This window comes from Rousettus aegyptiacus, unplaced genomic scaffold (assembly GCF_014176215.1).
Source record: "Rousettus aegyptiacus isolate mRouAeg1 unplaced genomic scaffold, mRouAeg1.p scaffold_m13_p_8, whole genome shotgun sequence".
Lineage (NCBI taxonomy): Eukaryota > Metazoa > Chordata > Mammalia > Chiroptera > Pteropodidae > Rousettus > Rousettus aegyptiacus.
Genome location: NW_023416311.1, coordinates 104,977,693 through 104,995,918, shown reverse-complemented (window position 1 = coordinate 104,995,918; position 18,226 = coordinate 104,977,693). Strand labels below are relative to the sequence as shown.

At 51.9% G+C, this 18,226-nt stretch overlaps 1 protein-coding gene across 3 annotated transcripts in view; it reads left to right on the top strand.

The window, feature by feature from the left end:
* The window catches only part of TRIO (trio Rho guanine nucleotide exchange factor), a 300,662-nt gene that overhangs the window by 216,990 nt on the left and 65,446 nt on the right, over window positions 1–18,226 (top strand). For all 3 annotated transcript variants that reach the window (XR_004952348.1, XM_016152143.2, XM_036225270.1), the window contains 3 exons: window positions 1,029–1,171; window positions 1,757–1,856; window positions 12,068–12,311. Coding sequence is in view for 2 of the 3 variants with exons in the window: in XM_016152143.2 (XP_016007629.2) it covers window positions 1,029–1,171; window positions 1,757–1,856; window positions 12,068–12,311 (487 nt within the window). In the remaining variant the exon portion in view is untranslated. The remainder of the gene's footprint in view (window positions 1–1,028; window positions 1,172–1,756; window positions 1,857–12,067; window positions 12,312–18,226) is intronic.

Sequence of the window (18,226 nt, the reverse complement as noted above, 5' to 3'; positions counted from 1 at the left end):
TAGTTTCAAAGACAAGATCCGCCATGAGAAACCGATGGGTTCCACTCCCTTCGTGAGCTCATCTATAATCCCACTGATGATTGTTTTAATCATTTACAGGGAATTTTGCTTATATCATAGGAGATTGATGTTGACCATAAGGAAATTAAAAACTGTTACTAAGGCTCAGAACATGTTTAAAAAAAAAAAAAAAAACCCTCCTTTGAGGCACAGTGAAAGAAAAAAATCTGGAAAAAGTGATGCCATATGTGTTCATTCAACAAATGCTTGTCGAGCATGTGCCTGCGTGTCTTTGTCAGGGAAGCGTGCTCCACAGTTGTGATGGAGCCGGGGCAGATCCGCCACAGGCCTTTGGCTGTCTGTCGGTTGCACTGCCTTCTTCTGGCAGTGTACCCAGAGGCCGAGAAATGCAGAGCTCGTGGGGTAGGTTCCGTCGTGCAGTCCAGGCATTCCAGCTTCATCCGCTGACATGTGACCCCGGGCACATTTCTAACGTGTCCCGGCCCCAGTTGCTCATCTGTCACGGGAGGGGAAGGGACACCCAGCTCCACAGAGTGCTGGCGGGAGTGAGGGTGCCTTGGGGGGATGTCACGGCCACGGCTGCTGTTCACTGGACCCGTGGGCGAGGCCGCGTGACGTGCGGGCCTCGGCTCGGTTCCATTGACACTTCGCTAGCCACCGACCATGACTCTTGGCCTAAATAGCCTGAAGGAAGCTTTGGTTTAGGAGTGGCTGTGTTTCCACATTTTTCCAGAGCTGCTTAAAAGTTCTTGGAACTGGGGAATGATCATTAGAATATTCAGATATCTAGGATAACATCAATACTATACAATAAAAGTGGTTTCTATGAAAAGAATGTTCAAAACTAGGGTCATTCATTTGGTGGCGAATTAAACACAGGATGTGGTTGCTTTTCTGCTGAAAAGTCATTTTTAGAAGGGGAAACTCCAGGAATGTGGGAGACCTGAGCGTGGTTAGGACCTGGAAAGGGCCCTCCGCTGTCCTGACGGATTCTCACGCCTCGTCAGGCTTCCAGTATAGAAAACAAGCAGGACTGGATCAAGCACATCAGAGAAGTGATCCAGGAGAGGACCATCCACCTGAAAGGCGCCCTGAAGGAGCCCATTCACCTGCCCAAAACGGCCCCCGCCGCCAGGCAGAAGGGAAGGAGGTGAGTGCCCGCGACTGTTCGAACGTGCGCCGTGCAGTAGGGAAGAGACGTGTCAGCTTACCGCGTCTTCAAAGCGCCTGCTTCTCACATAGTTTGAGGAACACGTTCTCATTAAATGCAGTTTACATTTAACATCGTTCTTAATAGTGAAATTGCTTTGTTAAGACAAGAGCCTGCCTCAGCGTGAGAGTAAATGGAGGGCTGTAGGCCAGTCCCCGTCTCTTTCCCTGGCCTTGGACGAGTGAGGGCAGCTGGACTTTTTTGTTTCTCGCTTCCGAAGTGGAGAAAGTCACGTCAACTGTATTTTATCATTGCGCGAATTAAACGGAGCGGTCCGTGTCAGCCCCTGCGCCCGGCACCCAGCAGAGAGCCTGCGCTCGGCGAAGCGTGGTCGCTCACCGTCAGGGCCACGGCCGCAGCAGCCAGCACGACCCTGACTTGCACCTCTCTAGACGCGTCCGTCATTTCTCCGGCTCCGACGGACGAGCTTTTCCAGTCCTGGGAAACAAATCCCGCAGGGTGAGGCACTGAAGCCCCTTGGCCTCCGCGGCGTCAGGACTGAGGCCTCTTTCTTTGCGTCCGCAGGGATGGGGAGGACCTGGACAGCCAAGGCGACGGCAGCAGCCAGCCGGACACGATCTCCATCGCCTCCCGGACGTCGCAGAACACCCTGGACAGTGACAAGGTGAGTCGTCGCCGGCCCGAGGTCTGGCGGGAAGTGGCCTCTTTTCATCCACAAAGGACGGTCGTCATTAACATTTTCAAACCGCTGCTGTGTGCCGAGAGTCATGCCAGAACCAGGGGCCAGGGACCAGGGACAAGGACTTTGGGGTGTCCAGGTTAGAAGACTTTAACCCTGAGGATTCAGAAAAAAATCAGTGGCCCTTCCCAGCGCTGTTTCCTGGTTTTCTGTCAGGACGCCTGTGGCACCGTGGTTAAGCTTTTTTATTTTAAGCAGTAGAACCTGTTGTTTTTTACTGAAATCTTGCACAGAGCCCTGTTCTGCTCTGATGGAAGCAGGGGCCCAGCTTGGCCCGAGGCGCCTTCTAGAACACAGGAAGTGCACCCGGGGGTGGGCCTCACCAGGGCTGGCCAGGAAGATAGGTCAGACTTGATTCCAGTCTGTGTAGGCTCACCTTCTGTAAAGATGGCCTGGAGCATCCCATGGTTCTCTCTCGATAGAATCCAGAAACCTAAAGAATACATTGACAGGAGAAGCTGGAATCCTGGGCTTACATGGCATGCAAGTGACCAAAGTCCTCTGCAAAAGCCAGGGAGGGACAGTCACATCTTCTGTTCCTGCCGAGAGGAACACCTGTCCCGGTTCGCTTCTGGAATGCGAGACCAAATTCTTCTAGGAAGAATTTGACAGCAGACAGGGTTGCGTTCCGCATGCCATCAGCTCAGAATCCCAGGCTTCTCACTGTCGGACACGAGCTGTGCTTTGTCCCGGAAGACCCCAGCCCTGATCGTGAGATGTGGCAGGGCTCGGCGTGGTGGTCCCACCGCCTGCTCACTGGTAGGAAGGACGCGCCCAGAGGTCACCCTCACTGGAGGGAATTGGTGACAGAAGGGTTATCTCAGAAAGGGAAGTCGGTCCCAGACTTCCGTCTTTCCTCACTCAGTTTCGCAGAAGAATTCATAGTATTTACCGTAGTTTCCAGGACACAGGTAGGTAGGTAGGTTTTAAAATACTACTCTCCTACAATGATTTTATTTTCAAAATCCTTCTGGTTTGAATAATTAGTTGTTTCTCATTCCACTTTTTGAGTTCAGTTAATCAGTCCTAGAATTTTGAATGCTTATAATAACAGAACCGAAGAATAAAAGTGCCCCGTTTTGTTTTGTTCAGAGCTCAGCGCGTTAGCTTCCAGCACCTGTTTCTTGCCAGTAATTTGGGTGCTGTTAGCGTCTCTCCCGGCCGCCCCACCCACAGCCCGTCAGTTAAGAAAATAAAGTTTAAACTTGGAAACATTTCGTGGCAGTAATTCTGATTATTTTTTTCAAATAATAATCGAGGAGATCGAGTAATTTAAATAGTCAGTGCACACAAGAATTGCAGCTGAAGGAAAAGCCAGAAATACCAGTAGCTCATGCCAGAGGGAACGGCCTGCCCTCAGGCCACCTGGCGGACTTGTCTTGGTTGAGAAACCCCATATCATAGGCTCATCAAGCCCCAAGTTCACATTCTTACCAGATTAACTCTCATGGATCTGGTCTAGGTTTACCTAGGAGTGAGTTTAAAGTTTATTTTTAAAAAAATCTTAAGTCATCTGAATGACAAAGCCAAAGATAAATAGGTGTAAAAAGTTCTAACTTTTGGAAGGCGTGCAAAGATTTTTCTGGAGATCGATTCCAGAAAAAAAGGATGACCTTCTTCAGGTGGTTCACATGTAAATGCGTGGCAGCCAGCGTCCGGAAAGGCCCCCGTGTGCATCTGGGCAGGAGCCCCAGGCTCGGCAGCTCCCACCCAAGATGGAGCTGCCCCTTCTCCCACAGAGGAGACGCGGAGGGGCCCCGTGTGCCGGCACTCTGGTGCACCCCTGGGCCCCTGGCATGTGGCCAGCTGGAACCCACGGGACGTTGGCCACAGGAACAAGGCTGTACCCTGGATTAGGAGTCCTGTAACTAGCCCTTCTCGGGGTCCGGCACAGCATACGTGGACTTAGGTGAGCTTGGGATCGAGGCTGCGAGGGCCGTTGCCATTAAGACAGGAAATTCTGCTTGTACCCAACGAGAGAGGAAGAATACATCACTAACAGAAAATTAATCATTTTAACTTGCAGAAATTATTCATTCTACCCTGGGAATCTACCGAGCTATTAGAGTTTTTAAAGAACCGCCGGGTAAATGTTTTATCAGTGGAAGTAACTCACCAACTCTGTCAACCTCATCGAACGCATTATTTCCAAAGCTCGTGTCATAGTTCGGAAATCCCAGAAGGGCCACTCTGTGGAGGCCACTGCCACCCCCGAGCTGCTCAGGGACACCCGCCGTGCCCCCGAGTGACGCTGTGACAGCTGCCCGTCAGCCAGCAGCACTCGGCTCGCCAGCCTGGGCTCCTCGCCCGCCTGGAAGTAATGACACTCCAGAACTCAGGGGTTTTTTAGGTGGACGTGGCATTTATTTCCTTTAACCCCAGTCCTTGAGGCCCCAGGTCCATAACATGCTCCAAAGTACGTGCCCGGAAAAGACGAAATGTCTTCCCGAGACCATGGAACCGCAGCAGTCCTTGGGATCTGCATCTGGGGTGAGAATAAAGAGCATGCGAGGCTTTTCTTACGGCCGTCTCTCTTTTTTGTGCTTTTCTGGGAGAACATGCCAGGGTCAGCAGGTGACTCGGGAGAATGCTTCTGAAAATCAGGAAACTGCATCCTCTCATGCGTCAGTTTGTAAGATGCACTGTTTCTCTGAACCAGGCTCAGCCAGAAAACCCCCCTCTCCCTCCGATGACACTGACTTTTCGTGTGTCTCGAGGTCCTTCCACTACACGTAGCATTTCGGGTTTAAACAGCCTCCAAAACCACAGGCAGATAGCTCTGGTGAGGGAAATTACTTAACCGTGTTCTGCCTGTGTGACTTAATTTACAATGTCTGTTATGAGTTAGTCGTTATCTTGGAATTTGGGTCCATTTCAGAAACTGGGTGGGGGGATGTTTTCAACTCAGCCTCCTGCAGAATTCTTAAGGAAAAGCTGTCTGCCCGGAGCTGTCGTAATTCTCAGATGAGGCGCAGAGGTTTTAGGAAGAGGCTGTTAAGGAGGGGCTCCTGGAGACACCCGCTTTCCAGGGAGGGCTGTCAGCAGAGTGGAGTAGGCTGGTCACAGACACAAACTACATGTCCCCATGAGCACATCTCCGTCTGTAAAAGACGCCACCTCTTTGTTCCAAAAGTGAGTTCAGCACCGATTCTTGCCTGTACTCATGGTACTTGGGCTGGTCAGAATGATCTTATGAGGATATGATATGGGTTCCAAAGAAATCAAGTGCTTGCCAGACCCTTATCTCATCTGTCCTGGGCTTGTCTCAGGAGGTAGGGAGGAGAGTGCTGAGCAAGCCTTTGGGCCCACAAGGAAATGACGGAGGCCGGATGACCCTCACAGGGCCACCCAGCACTAGAGCGCAAAAGCCAGAAACGGAATGTGGATTTAATTACCTGTCAGTATCTAGGCCTTATTATTTCACACTGCAGCTGAATATGGAGCTAAATGTTTTTAGCAGAATGAAGCCTTTTTAACCTTTTTCTTTCTCTCTGCCTTATTATTGGTCTGTGATTTGTTTTATATAACCAAAATTTATATTATGAGGAAAATAGAAAATGCGGAATCAAATAGAGGCTACTGTAGAACAGATTTTCTTGAGGCCAAGATGAAAAAATCCCCAAAGCAAGAGGAGGCGTGTGTGGAAAAGCCGGCCCGGGTGATGCAGTTCTGACTTTTAGTGAGTAGGAAATTCAGTGGAGACTTAGCATGATATGCCCTGAGTTTACAATATATGAATCCACATCTTTAAAAAAAAAAAAAGTAGTTTCAGTTACTCTTAAGCTATAGCACTGTGTTGGGGTCATGGGATCTCATGTAGTTTCAAATGTCAGTTGATTAAGTTTCTCTGTGATGTGACCATCTACATCCTAGGAACTTGATTGGATTTATGTTAATTGCAACGTCGAGGTAGCGTATAAAGGCGTTAATGCCACTACTTGTTAAAATGCGGCCGAATTCACGTTTTTGAGAGAGGAAACTTGCCTTCGGCCTCCTGAGGAACTCCACGCTCTCTCATTCGGCCTCATCACGCACATACCCGGCGCAGCGTGGGAGCGAAGGTGAGCCCCGGTTCTGCCCTCGGCCACTGTCCTCTGGCTGAAGGTGCCGGAAGCGAGAGAGCACCTGGCTCAGAGGAGGCGCTCGGCGGTGGTTCTCCCACGACCTCACGTGGGCTTGCCCCGCGTGGGCGCGAGACCGAGTCGCTTAAACTCAGTTTGTGCCTAGACCGATTGCATTTTGGGGGCTCGGCAACAGAAGACCGGTGGCTACGTGCGTACTGAATGGGCTGTCACTGGAAAAGAGGGAGACTCTTGCTCGAAACATCTTTCCGGCTACTCATCTCCAATCCTCCCACATGGGCTGCATCGTGGCCACGTGCATGTAACGCGACTCCATGCTATTCGTGAGGCAGATACATTCATTCATAAGTGGACCACACCCACGTGCCAGCCCAGGGCGGACAGGTGCCTCGGCACGGGCATGGACGCCCCCTCCCCCCCCCCCGCTGGGCGACGGATCACACCTGGGGTGTGTTTCCTCTTGTCACTAATCTTTGTTTTCTAATTTTCTAAGTGACTGTGGCTTTTTGTAATTTTTAACAAGTTTTTTTCAGTGCACTCATAAAACCACAAAACGAGTGTAGTCTTTGATAACTGTAGTTAATCAGAAAAACAAAATCCCCTGTGCTAAAGTAGAACACCTCAGTTCTCAGAAAAGGAAGATTTTTTTTTTTTTTTTTTTTTTTTTTACTTTAAGTTTGGGTAGAAATTCGACAGAAGTGTTTGTAAGAATAATGGCGCATTGAAAAGTGCCACTGCAAAATTTAACGTAATTTTGCGCCACCGATCAGAGCCACTGTTGAGGACGGTGGCAGTTTGGGATCAGCCGTGAGGCCCACGGCGTGTTCCAGTTCTTCCTTGGGATGCGGGTCCGAGTCAGTTGGTTAACTGGCCGTCCCCTCAACTCCTCAGGCGCTGTCCCTTTGCACAGAGAGGCATTTCAGGTGAACTTCCCTGGATTGTCTCGCCCTCTCAGGAAATGCAGTAAATGGGTCTCTTGGGGTTAAATTGTCTCCTGAGGAGGTTTTCATTCCAGGGCCCAGTGACGTAAAGTACTGCAGGTGATTTTCACGGGTCTCCATCCCAACCCCGAGTCCTCGTCCTGCAGGACAGTGGGCGGTGTCTGCCCAGCACCTTCCGGCTTCTCGTTCTGGTTCCTTCAGAGCGAGAGGACTCGAGGCCGCGTCAGCTTCTGTGAACCTTTGAGGCCTGACATGTCATAGCTGCCCTCTCTCTGGTTTGCTTGACTTTCTACATTCAAAATTTGCCTTTCTTGGTTGTGTCTTTTCAATTTAGCTTCCTTCCATCTAATTTTCCATTCCACCTCATGTGTATCACAGTCAGGGACGCTTTCCAAGGGTTTTTTTTCATGTCAGAAAGCCGGCGTGTGATCGCCTCGGTGGAGAGTGGAGGGTTGCCCTCGCTGAGTTCACGACACTCAGTATTTCTCTTCTGCATAAAACGTCGGGTATAGTAAGCCACTGCTTCTGAAAAAATTTTTTTCTCACACTTTTTTCTTTCGATGGTAAAAAAACAAAAACTTGTAAGTTTTTCGTCTTAACCGTTTTTTAGTTCTCACGGATTTTCCTCTGTACCAACGATGTGTGGGAGCCGACCACAGCAGCCCTCTTTGAAATTCAGTAGATTTCAGGGGGCACTTCTGCGAACGTGCCTGGAGTTGGGGTGAGCACAGGGGCCTGCTCCCCATGCCGTTAAGCTCAGGCCTCCTGGAAGCCAGAGCTCAGAGGGCAAGGTGTAATTAGTGTCATCGGTACATCGGTACATCGGTACATCGTTCCGGCTTCCAGGATGGCCATTGTCTTGTAAGCATTGCCAGTAGTGAGCTGCGCCCCCTGATCCTTTTAACAAACAGTCGTTCTTTGGTCTGCTCTGTGTGAAGCCCTCAGGAAACCACGAGGCCCTTTTGTGAGGTTTCTGAATGACTGAACCGTCCTGGGCTGCAGGGTGTGACGGTTCTCAGGAGTTGATACACTGTGTTCTTTAGGGGACAATGGCTTTTGTTAGACCACATGCCCCCTTTCCTTTTGAACTGCTCTCAGAAAATTGGCCAGACCCCCACCTGCAGTCGATCTTGAGTTCTCGGGAGTCGAATCATTTGCAGAGTGGCCTGCGCCCAGCCGTGAAGAGCCCCCCCTTCCTCTGGCAGGGTCACCCCAGGGCTCATCGGGGAGCCTCGGCCGTTCCAACCAGGTGTTCACTGCTGTTTCTCAGGAACTGTATGTTCTCGTCACGTTAAGTCGCCTCGTTACAGAGCGACGGGCAGGGTTGCTCCACGGAGCAGTGGGGTGAGAAGTCCCCACCCGCGAGCCTGTCTCAGTTACTGCGGTCAGCTGGGTTCCGGCCGAGCAGTGACCTCACTCGGTTTCTCCAGCAAACAGAGTAGAACTCTTTTGCATAGTGACCGCTGAAGAGTCACGTGTCTGAGACCAGAGATGGGAATTTCATTCTTTGGGGTGAAGCAGCAACCTGCTCATTTTCAGTCATCCCGGAGGGGATTCCGGCAGAGATGCGGGTCTGATTCTGCGAACAGCCGTTCATGTGCCCCGGCCTTGTCCTTGGCCCTTCGAGGGGGACTCGGGGTGTCCGTGGCCCAGGCTCCACTCAAGGCCATGTCTTCAGTCATCACTTTTTTTTTTTAAATGAAAAGCAAAATGACTTTTTCTAAATCTGTCTTCCGATATGGATACCACAAGAGTTAACATGAGTCACGGAAACAGAGATTTTCATAAATTGCAATCCTAAACTAAATGCATGTGGTCAGGAGCCCATGAGAGAAGCCCATAAAATACACAGGTAAAGAAGATACTGTGAAAACTTTCACAAGGTGTGGCTGGAAAGGAAAAGTGAATTTTAAACTAGATAAATGGTAATTCTTTCAGCGTAGGAATGAAATTGGGGTCACTGAGGGCAGAGGTGTCATTGAAAGCAAATGAGACCTCAGCTACCCTTAATGATATATAGTATCAGAACTTTTTCTAATTAGGAGTTTAATGCCTCTGAAATGCAGTAATGATTTGCATTGCTTCCTCAAAATAGTTATTTTAAGTCTTTTATGTAAAGGAAAGTTTTTTTTTTTTTTCTACTTTGCAAACCTGGTTTTAAAGAGGTTTTAGAATAAGAAGTTTAAAATACTCGAATGTGAACATTGAGAAATCCACAGATGTCCCTTCTCTGGACTAGAAAAGCGCCATTTAATCCTCCCCTTAAAGCTCAGGGCAGGAGGTTCCTGCGGGTAAAAGCAAATCGATCCTTAGGGGCAGAGCCAGGAATATCTGGAGATTGTTTCTAATGATCGTTTTAGCACTGTTTGAAAACAGTCTCCTGGTGCTAGACTTTGTTAGTAAGTTCTCCACAGCCTTTGAAAGAGAATTGGAACTCAGTATGCACGTCTTGTCAGAACAGGCTCGGTTTTTACTCCTCCTGCTGTCAAGCACACAGATGTTTCCAGTATCTTTGATAACTCTTAAGAGGCGAGGCAACCAGTGCCAGAAATAAGGCCTCGCTGAATCTTCCTCCCCAGGCCGCGCCCTCCGCCCTCCCCACCCCTCCCCCACCCCGCACCCTGTGGCCTTGAGCAGTCTGAAAATCCAATAAAACTCGAGAATGAAACCGGCAGAGGGCTGGTGACCAGGCGGTGCACCTTAAAGTCGCAGATCCCAGGGCCGGGGGCGGACAAGGGTCCCGGAGGCGTGATGGGCGCGTGGCGGGGGCCTGGGCGGGGGCGGCACGCATCGCAGGCAGGCTCGGGGACGAGGGGCCGTCGTGGGAGAGGGGTCCGCGGGGAGCGCGGGCCCTGCAGGGCCTCGGCGGCCTCGGCCCGCGTCCGGTCCCTGCTCGCGCTTCCCATGATGGGGGCTCTCGAGGAAAACACTCGTCCAGGCGGGGCCCCCACCTCTCCCCTTCTGACGGTAGGGGAATGTGTAAGGTTTAGCATGGTTTTCCCACAGACACATTTGTAAAATTTAGAAGAGGATTACGCGTTTGTGGAAAATTCCCTTTGCGGCCTAGCGAAGACGATTTGTTTTGTCGATATCCGCGCTTTATTACAGAAGATTGTGTTTTGATTTGGTTTCTGTGGCTGTCCAATGCACATGTGTTTCTTATTAGGAATGTCTAAACTTTCTCTTGAACGACAGGCTATTTGACCGGCGGGGGAGGGGGGGGTTAATAACTAGCACAGAGCAGCTGGGGGTGGGGGGGCAGGTGGCCTGAACGGCCCTCTGCGAGTGGGCAGGGTGGCCTCTCAGACAGGGACGCCTCCCGGTACGAGCACTGTGCTGCCGTCGCTGGCACTGGGGGCCCAGCAGGGGCCGAGACGGGCCCCGTCTCTCGCTCACGGTCCAGGCGTGGAACGTCCACAGAGGAATGGTGCAGAGGGCGGATGCCCACGTGTGGCCCGAGGCACAGCTCGTTTCAGGACTGAGACGTAGTTTGTTTACACACGGGAGTGCTAAGGATGGTAGATACAGGCGCGACTCCTCGGGGTGGGGTGTTTGATGGGGACGTAGACTAGACAGACCGGGGCGGGGTCTCTAAGCAGAAGGGGCAGCGTGGATACAGCGCTCGTAGGACCCATCTCAGAAGGAGGACGCAGCCGCTGGGCCGGGACGCTCGTGAGAGGCAGCGGACCGGGCTGGCAAAGTGGGCTGGGACGCAGCCGCGGGGACCTTCAGTCCCGTGCTGAGGAATCCGTGTCTGGAGTAGGAGGATGGCATGTGAATGGGAGGCTCCACATTTTAAAAAGGGAGCCGGCACCGGTACAGAGGTGGCTCCGAAGGAGAGCCTGGCGCAGGTCAGGGAGGCCACTCAGAGGCCGCCTCGGAATCCAGACGAGGTGATCGGAGTGAGCACGTGGAGAAGGCAGCGGCTGGAAGACGCGCGTCCTCGAGGCCGTTTGAGGATGTCTGGAGTGTGAACAAGCGTGAGATTTCTTACCTTGGGCAGCGGTTGTGACGTCATTGTCCAAAAGGCAGCACGAGATCAACAGACACGGGGCCGGGGAAAGGTCATGTCTTAGACTCACTGCTTCGGTGGGAGCGCCTGCTGGGGGCGGGTAACCAGCATGGCGGTCAGTCCCGGAGCCCATCTGGTGGAGGGGGGATGGTGAAGAACAGACAGGAGCGAGCCCGGGGCTGCTTGGCTGGAAGAGCCAGGGGGACAGTCCAGCGATGGGGAGCTGGTCACAAGTAGGAGGGACGTTGGTGAGCAAATGCGCGCCGTGCCCAAGGAGCGCACAGCCGTAGAGACGCACGGCCGCGGGCAGGCCGCGCACCTGCCGTGCGTGTGAGATCGTGGTACTGCTGTGTCTTCACGGCGTTTGTGGGTGGGCTTCAAGAGGCCTGAGAATCAGTAGAGTTTCGATAGACAAAAAACGGGAGAGAGCGTAGAGAAGGGGTAGGAATTTTATTTCAGACCCAAAAATACAGGGCACATGGAAAATAAGCCAGTGTCCACAGAGGGACGTGGGGGCGCCCGGACAGGGTTTGGGGTCCGATGGCAGAGGCTCAGCGGTGTCCCCCGCGGAGTATCCTCGGGGGCGGGGAGGGGATCTGAGGGGCGTTGAGGGGAGAAGGCTCGCTCTGCCCGTGTCCGGGGACCTTGAGCCCCACTGCCTGTCGGCCCCCCTGCCGTGCGGCTGCTCCCTGTCGACCAGGTGGTGACGGGGAGCCCGGGCCGGGAGCCAGGCTCCGCCTCGCTGTGTCCTCGCGCTTCACGGAGCCCAGCAGTGGCTTTCGGACACGGTCACTAGTTTGCCCTAAGCTAAACAACAAGTATAGAGCACTTCCCCAGAACCATGGGATCTCGGGCACAAAAGGTATGGGTGGTCGTACGAAAAAGTCTCATGAGATTCTGATGCGAAACGCTCAAGAAATCATAACCACATATGTTAGAACGTGACAAAGTAGGAAACTTTCACGTGATTCCTGGGGGCGTCAGGGACCGTGAACCTGGAGGGCGGCCACTCAGGTGGTTCCCGCTGGCGCTGCCCCCACGGAGGAAGGGGAAGTAGCGTTCCCGGCCGGGCTCGCTGACCTGTCCCCTCTCCGCCCCCAGCTCTCCGGCGGCTGTGAGCTGACAGTGGTGATCCACGACTTCACGGCCTGCAACAGCACCGAGCTGACCATCCGCCGCGGCCAGACCGTGGAGGTCCTGGAGCGGCCCCACGACAAGCCGGACTGGTGCCTGGTGCGGACCACCGACCGGTCCCCCGCCGCAGAGGGCCTGGTTCCCTGTGGCTCCCTGTGCATCGCCCACTCGAGAAGCAGCATGGAGATGGAGGGCATCTTCAACCACAAAGGTAGGACCCCGCGGGGCGTGGAGGGCGGTGGCGCTGCCGGCTCGGGGTGGCACCGGTACCTCGGTCCCCGCCTCTCTGCAGCCTCGCACCAGGCGTGACTCCTCGTCACTCATGCTTCGGTCCGTCCTCAGCGTGTCTCTGGGCTGTTTCAGTCCACGAGGGGCTGAACTGGGGACGAGGATTCCACCTGCTAGCCAGCAACAATGAACGATCGCCTCATTCCCCGCTACGGTGTAGTAAGATACCGGTCTAGAGAAGGGGAGCGAGGCCATTCCTGGGGGGCCGGTGTCATTTCCAAATGCAGAGCACAGAGAAGGTGCCGTTCTCCTCCAGGTGGCGTCGAAACAGGGCAGGTGGGCCGTGTGCAGCGTCTCGTGGCTCGCGTGTTCACATTGTGGCCTCTTTATGTGGTTAGTGTGAAATCCCAGAAGGCCAGACGCCGCAGGCCCTGAGAGTTTAACCTGCCGTGGTTACGGCCTCGCAGCTTCTCAGGACTCCCCAGGTCCCCAGGTCCCCACCCCGAGCGAGGCCAGCGAGGCCAGCCTGGCCGAGTCCGGCCGGGCTGTGACTACCAGGAGAGGGGCTTTGGCAAGAAGCGCCTTTCAACAAGGTGGAGAAGACAGCGTCCGCATTCCTCCGTGACCCCTTTAGACAGAGCTCTCTATGGCAAAACCGCTTTTCAGTGTGTGTGTCTGGATGAATCGAAACTGGGCTTCCAGCAGGAGCGCGAGTTGGTTTCCCCTGGGCGTTCAGCTTGGAACCGCTGGCGATGTTCTGAACCGAGGTGGTCCGCGGGTGTAACGCGCACGCAGGATTTCCAGCCCTGATTCGAAAAACGAGTGCGTGATTGTTTCAGCGTCATTGCGTATTGGAGCAATAATGTATTTCCTGGAGCGGGTTAAACATAGTGTAGTATTAAATTAATTTCACCCGTTTCTTTTTTTTTTTTAATTGCGGCTCCTAGAAAATTTTAAATTACATATCAGCTCATGCTGCCTTTCTTTTGCTAGTGCTGGTTTAATCTTTCATCTCAGGTGAAAAGTTACCTTGAGACTCTAAGCCCTCCTAAGAAACATGGGTCTGTAGCTTCTGAAAGAGTGCAGACCGGATAGAGTTTACGTGCTTTGAACCATATGGCACAGACTTAATTTTCTTACCAGACTGGCAAACGGCCAGTTCGTTTTCGCTTCCTGAGGGAAGATCGCTCGAGCCTGCCATAGTCAAGTTCTTTGCCGTTCGTTTCGGGACATGCCAATGCTCCCTGCATTTGTCATCGGCCCCCTCTGCCTTCATCACAACGCGTCCCCAAGTCCGTCCTCTGGCCGTGGAGGGGACAGTCGTGGCGCTGAGCTAAACGCAGCTGCACAGGACACGGCTGCCGATTGCCTCATCTCCTGACTTCCAGGCCCAGCCACGTTGTGGATCCCTCGGGGCCTAAGTAGGACCTTGTTGTCACTTCAGTAAGAAACTAGACGAATTTAGCTATTACTTCTCCAGGGAGCCAAAGAGAAAGAATATTCAGATTTTGACCAGAAGCCGAGATGTCCCCTTTGACTTGTGGCGAAGCTGTCCATGAGAACTCGGAGCAGCCGGGACTTCCCCTAACGTGACACGTGAGGGCGGGCAGAGGTCTGTGCGAGGTGCCCACGAGCCTACTGCCTGAGCAGTTCCAGAGTTGCATAATAGGTCCTCGCATTTGAGCCGAAAATAAAGCTCGATTTTTTTTCTCAAGCTGATCTATTATACAGAGGAGCCCCAGTGAAATTAGCATCCTACAAATAACAGTTGTTCTGGAAGATTTCTTTTTATATGTGCCTTTCCTGGGGTGTGTTCCCGACTTCCTGGTGTTCACAATTGCAGGCTGGCCGAGAGGAAAGAACGATGTATTTATCACCCTTGACTTTGTCCTGAAAACTTCTCACGGAGGTTGGATTTTTTGCTTATTTCTGAGTTTAGGAACCATTTTGTTCCCTGAGCCCTTTTTCTCTGATATTCTGTGACATTCTAGAAAGGTTCTTCCCAGCCCCCCACAGACCCGCTGACTCTCCATCTTTACCAGGATCTTCGTGGAGCACAACCTGTTCCAGGGGCTCAAACCTCAGCCATTCTTTCCTGCGTTTTTATTTTTCCTGCAATGCAGGGGAACTGAAGGTTTTCCGTCCCCCCATAGTGTCAGGACTTGGGCAGTAGATTGGGGGAGGGAAATCGTCCTTGGGGAAAGAACTACGACGGACCTCTGCCAGAGCCTCCTGTCCATGGTCAAGTCCAGGATGGCTTAGGCAGCGGTGACCAGAGTCTTCGTCTAGGAGAAGAGGCTGTCATCAACCAGTCTGGAGAACAAGGGACGAGGATCTAGGAATAAAGTCCAAAAACAGAGGGGCAGCCTCAGGGAGGCAGAGGCCACCGGGCAAGCAGGAGGTCTTGACTCACCTCTGCTCGGCCGCACAGCCTTCTTCCTGCTCCCGTGTGAGACGGGGCGCGTGCCGTCCTGCCTGTCCTCAGGTCGGTGTGTGCCGGGCGGGAGGTGCGTGTTCCCCACGAGCTGCTGCCTGCCCAGCGTCTCACGGTGAGCCCTTTGCACTTCGAGGGCTGCACTGGGCTCGAAGGGCACCGCCATGAGGAGTATGGCCCCTTCTCGCGTAAAACTTGATTTCCATCACCCGTATGGATCTCCTCAGGGCAATGTCAGACAGGCAAGCCGTCTTGCCTTTCACACATTTCAAAACTCCTGAGTGTTATGGAATTGTCAGATGTATTTGTCGCTGGTCACTTGCTGTTAATCTCTAAAGATGCTTTCTTTCTTAAATGTCCTTGATTCTTACTGCTCTAACCCCCCAACACCACCACTCAGAAAAGCAGCGTCTCTGCAGACATGGTGCTTCTGTTCCTTCTCCAGAAACCTTGGTGACCGAAAGCATAGCTCCCTGGCCTGAGGCCCCTTGTACTTCCCTGGGCATATTGGGGACAACTGGTTTAAATTTGTTCAACACACGTCATCTTTCCCAAATCGTGAAACACTGCCCAAAGGTGAACCGTCTCCTGCCTCTAACTGCTTGTGATTTTTAAGTGATCTAATAAGTTTTCAGAAAATGCAGGGCATTAAAAAGACTTCAGTGACATTAAACAAAATTAGTTGAATACATTGTGATTCTGGCATATGTGGACATTGGCTTAGTGCCGGGTTGCCGCCTTTTAGTCAAGAAAACGCACCCAGGCACATGTGAGCATCAACATTTTAAACCTATGTCTGCCTACATGTTCTTTTAAAATACGTATAATGGAAGATCTATATACTTTTTTAAAAAGAATTAGCTTGGAAAGGAGCAGGTTTTATCTGTTCGAACGGGTGCTGATATAAGTCCCTGTGGGAAGCAGCACGGGGAAACCTGGGGCCCCAGGAGCGGAGGCGGCAGCCGGCACCGGGGGCGGCGTAGCCGGGGCGGGTGGCGGCCGTGGTTCCGGAAGGCGCTCTGCGCGCCGCGCCATCACGGGGCCGCGCTGCCGAGAGCTTCCCGTCGGAGGTGTGTTCCTGCCCCAACCTCACATTAACGTGTCTGCTGAAACAGGAAAAAGCCATGAGCAGGTGTTGACACTATCCGTATTTAAATGATCGCAAAATTATATACACAGCAAAGTTATAAACAAGGGATGAGGAAACCACCTTCCCACGCCTGGCTCGAAACGGCAGTGTTTAGAAAGATCCATAATTGGGGGAAGCAAGTCCTGCTCTTGGTGACCCCCCGCCTCTCCGTGGCCTGGACTGTTCGAGCTGTCGCCTTTCTGACATGCGGAGGTCTCGGGCTTTGCTGCTCACTCGGCAAGGCAGGGCTTCCCCTCTGAGTTCACTCACCAGTTAGCATCTGCAGAAACGGCAGTTACGGAAAGATGATGCGTCTGGTGAGAGATTGTTTGAAAGTCCCGTGTACTGGCTTTTTATTAAGTGTTTTGAAAATAAATAAATCCGGAGCACGGAGGGGAGCAGTCATGCGTTCAGAGTTTGCACTCGCTGCGTGACGACACCTGGCGCGAGGGCCCCCAAGAAGCGTGCGCCAGACAAGGCGCGGGGCGCTGCACCCCGGCCCCCCCACCCCCAAGAAGCGTGCGCCAGACGAGGCATGGGGCACTCTGCCCCGGCCCCCCCGCCGTGCGCCTTTCCCCTCCCTTCCAGAGGAGCGTGAGATGATTTGCAATTACGTTGTGTTCCTAGAGCTCACGCACCCATCAGAAGCGAGAGCCTTGGTAGACGTGACTGCAGATCCGGGTAGTGGGCGGAAAAAGCAGTGACAGGGGAAATAACCTCCAGAGTCTGGCGCACCGAGGGGCAGGCCCTGCGTCGCGCATCCCTGAGCGAATCCGATGAAAGCTGTGGGTCCCCGTCCCACAAAAAAACATGCATAGGTACAAAACTGCATTTAGCTCAGTGACCCCGCATTCAGAACTCTTTTTCTAAAAGAAAAAAAAAAAACCCAAAGTTTAAAACTCACTCTTAGACACTTCACATGGTTCAGAATTAAAGTACGAACAGGTATAAAATGAGGAGTCGGGCTCCCACAGTCCTGTTTGCCATGTGTAGGTAACTATTTATTTTCATTTGTTTCTAACCTCCACTCCCGGCACCTTGTTAGGTCAGTACAAACATGTATTCATCCCTCCTTCCCTCTTCCCACGTAAAGGCGGTGTATCTTTCTCTCGGCTTCTTTCCACTCTGCTGCGTCTTTTATTTTAGAAAGGGCTCCGTACTGACACGTAGACGCCTTTTTACGGACGGGCAGTACTTCATGTGTGCGCATCACGTAGGTTGTTAGCTGTTGGTATAAACAGCCCCCAGTGGACCGCCTTGCATAAATACTTCATTCACGTGTTCTAAGGGATGGAATTCCTGAACTGGGGTCGATGGAATTAAGGGTAAATGCAGTCATGGAAAACAAACTTTTAAAGAAGTACCTGAATCACAAATTAACTACCTCAGAAAACGTCGTAGTGGACGTGGTTCCATGGTGTAGCAGTTAGCACGTCTGCTTTACACGCAGGAGGTCCTGGGTTCACACCCCAGTAGAGCTACAGTCCACGGACTACGGCCATGACACCCTGAACAAGCCCGTTGTTTGATCTCAGAAGCTAAGCAGGGTCGGCCCTGATTAGTACTTGGATGGGAGACCACCTAGGAAGACCAAGTGCTGTAGGCAAAAATAATGATGATGATGATAATAATAATAAGTTATAGCAAACATGCTATATCGTAATAGCATTTGCTTTTATATATTTTTAGTTTTAACATATGTTTTTAATGATATTTGAGCTATACCAAACCCCTTGAATTATCTGAATTCATTTTACCCACTTAGGGGGAGGGGCGGAAATATCCACTTTGAATAAGGTTATTCTTTAAAGTCATTTACATAAATTAAATCACAAGTCTCCATGTGATTCCTGTGAGGTGAGATTTTGATGGACATTTTCTTACAGAATTCTGTGTGGGAGTAGTCAATGAAATACTGATGCGGATAGTATTTCACCAATTTCTGCATTTTTACTATAGATTCAGTCAAAGAGGTACAAATTAGTTCGCCACAGATGTAAGTGGTGATGATTGACAGAGACCCAGTAACTTCCCTCAGTCTGTGTGTGACAATAGCACTTGGTGGGCCGTGTTTGCCTTCCATCCACACAGAGCTGCTTGTGGGTCCAAACCACAGCTTCGCGGTGAGAAACTCTCGTGGTCAGCTCTGTCTGTGGCTCTGTACTGAGCTTTCAAGGCTCCGTCAAACCTCCTGAAGGATTCATTTTCTTATCACTAACATTTCACAGTGAATTTTGAAAAATACTATTTCTAAAACCCTCTCCAGTCTAACTTCCTTTTGTTAATGACACCGTGGAAGGATTTTGGATGGGAAAGGAGAGGGGGGTGGAGGGCT